Genomic DNA, 4,237 nt, shown 5'->3' on the forward strand with positions numbered 1-4,237 from the left:
ACCTACCCAGTATTAAAACGTCATAAATATGACGGCGGTTAGCGGTGCTCCGATTGGGTCCGTTCCTTTGTTTTAGTAGAGGTTTTACCGCGCTCGCAACTACACAAGGGCATGTGAGCGCCAGAAGATTAGAGGTTTTACAAGAGAGTAACAAATGTAAAGAAGAAGGAGGGGATATAAGGACAATTAATGTTCGATTAGAAAGAAGCAAACCACACCAGACCTCCCGCCAACCAACCTCAATCTGTTATTTGTACAGCTGTCTAGTAGCTTGCGTTTGTCCTGTACTGTTGCTTGTAAAAAGTGACCGTTGTTTTGCTTATATGACGTCAGTCCATTTTGTTTGGCGTGTTATTTGAGGGCGCCACTGGTAGGTCTTACTTCTTTACTTTCCCTCTGTGTTGTTTCTGTCTGTGTGGGTGGTTGGGAGTGCCACTGGTAAGTGTTCTAAACTTTAAAATGATAATTTAGAGCTCTGGTGTGCCATTGGGTGTTCATTTCTCGACGTGAGACCAATAAATTGTGTGTTAGTCATCGCTATATTTTCCAAGTGCTTTTTTTTTCATAGCAATGAAACTCCTATTTTTTGGGGGGTGACGTCACTCTAGTATAGCAGCCACCTGCCCCACACAAATCTGTTTTCAGTAGCTTCCATGCCCTGTCAGTTAGACTTTAATTAATCGACTTATTGTTGCAACAATACCCGAAAAGGCGTTCCACATTTTATTTCAACATCACGAAAGAACCCCCCCTCCCCCCCCCCCCAAAAAGGGGGGGGGGGGGGGGAGAAAAGAAGAGAAAAAAAGAACAATCGCTTTGGGAAATCAGAACAGTCTACGCATTGTATTGTCATGTCGTATCAATCAAAAAAGTCCCACACTACTTAGGTCATCAGTGAACCCCAGTAATTGCACAAGTCACGGTCCCAGCGCGAAAAACTCTTTACTCTTTATCTACAATAAAACATTCGTGCATTTAGAACACTTTTGAATTGCAGCCGCAAGTGTTCCCCTAGTGATTAAGAGATCTGGATAAGAGATAATGTCAATCGCTTCTTTTTTGTGTGTTTTTTTAACGCTAATCAGCCATTGTGCGGGTTTATTGGTTTGGGGAAAAGGTTCTTCTTGTTTTTCTTTTTCGCTGTCATGGTCGCTCGAGTGTTATCTGGGTGTTGACAGTTTCGATCATGTTTGGAGGTTTTAATTGTAGAAATTGACTGATTAGATGGGACCAAGACGAGCTGTCATGTGGCTCGGAGCAGATGTTGGCAGTATTTTCCTACTGGGTGGATGGGTGGTTATTGATTTGCTGTGAAAAAATGGACACACCGTCGTGTTATCGTTGCAATTGACATTACAAGGGAATAAATATATATATATATATATATATATATATATATATATATATATATATATATATATATATATATATATATATATATATATATCTATCTTTATCTCTCCTCCTTCTTTTTTGTGTTTGTTTCTCCCTTGTAACACTTCTAATCTTCTGGCGCTCATATGACCTTATGCTGTTGCGAGCGCCGTAAAACCTCTACTAAAACTAAAACTAAAAGGAGAACAGGCATCATTGCTGGCGGCACAGTGCCATAGATGCTCCTCCCTCCTCTCCAGCATCCATGAAAGGGTGTGCTTATCTCAGACACCTACCCTAAAAAAATATCCCCCCCCCCAAAAAAAAAAAGATATTCGATAAAACTAATTTAGATCCATTTACCCTATCTGAATGTATTCCGTCTAAATCAGCTATGGAGTCGGACGTTTTTACGAGTCATAGATTCTTTCTATATCAAAACATTGTGTGGCGTCGGGGGTCTAGTGGTTAGGTTCCTAGACTCGCAACCATAAGGTCGTGGGTTCGCACTGAGTGGTGTAGTTCATCACAATAGCCAGGATCCCGTCAGGAGCCCGAGGTTTGGTCCTTGGGAAAGGCACTTCACACGAATTTTCCTCACTTCACCCGAGTGAGAATGGGTACCCAGCTATAGACTGAAAGATCTTATCCGTTTGGTGGTGTTTGAGCTTTTAATCAGCTGCTTGCACTGTATGCTTCCCGGGAAACTGAGAATGACTCTGAGTGTGCCATGGTCTGCTGGGGTAATACTGTAAGACGCATAGAGTTTGCTGTGGAGCGGGGTTATGCGCTGTACAAATTCTATTTATCATTATTATTATTGTTATTATTATTATTATTATTATTATTATTATTATTATTATTATTATTATTATTATTATTACATTATTATTATTATTATTATTATTATTATTATTATTATTATTATTATTATTATTATTATTATTATTATTATCATCTCTGAATGAGCGGGTGGTTGGAGGACGCATTGCTAGATATACTACATGCACTCCTTTTCTTTCCCTCCATTATTTCTGTCAGCACATTGCTACCCTGAAACTACAAGGTTCTATCTGCTCACTACCTAGTTTTGAGAAATTTGACGTTAAACATATAGAGTTTCACCAGTCAAATTTTTTCGACTACATTTTTTTAGTATCTTGATAACGACTCTCAGTAGTCTTACAATTTTGACAGAACAGACAGAACATTTTGGTCTCCGACCCCTTGGTCTTAGTAACTCAAAACGGCCAATATTACCAGACAGAACTTTGTAATTCGAAGGTAGCGATATATTGTCGGTTCCCTGCGGTAAATAGCCATCATTGAGTCGGTGTGCTTTTGCGTATTCGAAAAAAAAAGTCAAACCAATTTTTCTAAAAAGATCTTTGAAAGATGCATGTATCTACGAGGTCAATAAATTCTGCTGTCGTAGCCTATTGAACGAACGTGTTAAAGAGTTCTATGTGATATGCAAATTGTGCCATTGTACGTCACAACCATTTTAGCTAAACTTAGTGCACACTGCGGCGTGCCTGGGTCATATCATTGGGTTCACGCGTGTTACGGTAGGCGGACAGCTGCTGGTGACCCGAGAGATAACGAAACTGGACGTCATCAGATACCACGGCGTAGTAACAAAGATTCTCCACTTGCACACGTACGTGCGGGTCATCGTGATATACGTACGTGGACAAAGACAGCGCAATCAGTTCTCTTTCTCTCTGAGTAAGCAAGTTTGGAGAAAGAGAAAGGGGAGGGGAGGGAGAGAGAGGGAGGGGAGATGCTGGAGGATGGGGGAGGGAGAGATAAGGAGAGAAAGGCGTTTTTGTGTTTGCTACTCGTTTGTCACACCTCTAAATCTTCGGCACTTATTTGACCTTATTGTGTTGCAAGTGCCGTAAAACTAAAACCTTTGCTTAAAGATAAGAAGGTAAAATATATCTTTATTGTCCAGATCCTGGTACATTGGTTTAGTGTTTCACACGCACACACATACACACTCACTCACACACACACACACACGCAGTATGCCTGCCCTCACAAACAGGCTCACAGTCACATGCATAATATAAATGAACAAAGATAAACGATAACAACTCAGCATTTTGATTGTAACTTTATGGTATTCTGGTGCATGCTCTAAGGTCATAATATGAAAAAACAACCCAACTCATCGAGACTATAGTATTCTAGATCTGTGGCTGGTTGGCGGGGTGCTCTGGTGTGGTTTGCTTCTTCTTCCCAATCAAACATCTATCGTCCTTATCTCCCCTTCCTTGCAGACGGCGGCCCCTACATCTCCGGCGACCACCACGCCGAAGAAAAACAGCTCCGACTCCAACATCACGACCGTAGCCGGGGACGCCTTGTTCTCCGAGCTGCGCCCGGCCAAGAACCTGAGCGGTATGTCCCTGCCGGCTCACAACTTCGGCTGTGACCACATCATCACCACGTACCTCGTGCCCAACCTCCTGCACTTTATGGCCTACATCATGGGGCTGTACTACTTCCGGATCCAGGAGAATGAGCAGCTCTATGCTCTCATGGAGAAGGTGTGTGTGTGTGTGTGTGTGTGTTATTGTGTGTGTGTGTATGGGTGTATGTGTGTGTGTATGTGTGTGTGTGTGGGGGGGGGGAGTGTTGTTGGACTTGTGGTGGTTGATGGTGTTTTTTTTTAAAGTGTGAAGAACATGCGGATAAGGAAAGACCCATACAACCCGACATGCATTATAAATGATAAAGATGGAAACACCATTCTCGGCAAACATGCAATCTAGAAAAGATGGGAAAATTACTTCCAAGAACTGCTCAACCCAGACGCTTGCCACGGACAACAATTAGAGTTCCAACCATCCTGTGG

At 42.0% G+C, this 4,237-nt stretch overlaps 1 protein-coding gene across 1 annotated transcript in view; it reads left to right on the forward strand.

The window, feature by feature from the left end:
• The first annotated feature begins 3,548 nt into the window (after positions 1-3,548).
• Positions 3,549-4,237, forward strand: part of LOC106012012 — a 9,648-nt gene continuing 8,959 nt past the window's right edge. Inside the window, exon 1 of the mRNA XM_013083583.2 lies at positions 3,549-3,929. Coding sequence (XP_012939037.1) covers positions 3,783-3,929 — 147 coding nt within the window. The 5' untranslated portion in view covers positions 3,549-3,782. The remainder of the gene's footprint in view (positions 3,930-4,237) is intronic.

This window comes from Aplysia californica, unplaced genomic scaffold, assembly GCF_000002075.1.
Source record: "Aplysia californica isolate F4 #8 unplaced genomic scaffold, AplCal3.0 scaffold00242, whole genome shotgun sequence".
Classification (NCBI taxonomy): Eukaryota; Metazoa; Mollusca; class Gastropoda; order Aplysiida; family Aplysiidae; genus Aplysia; species Aplysia californica.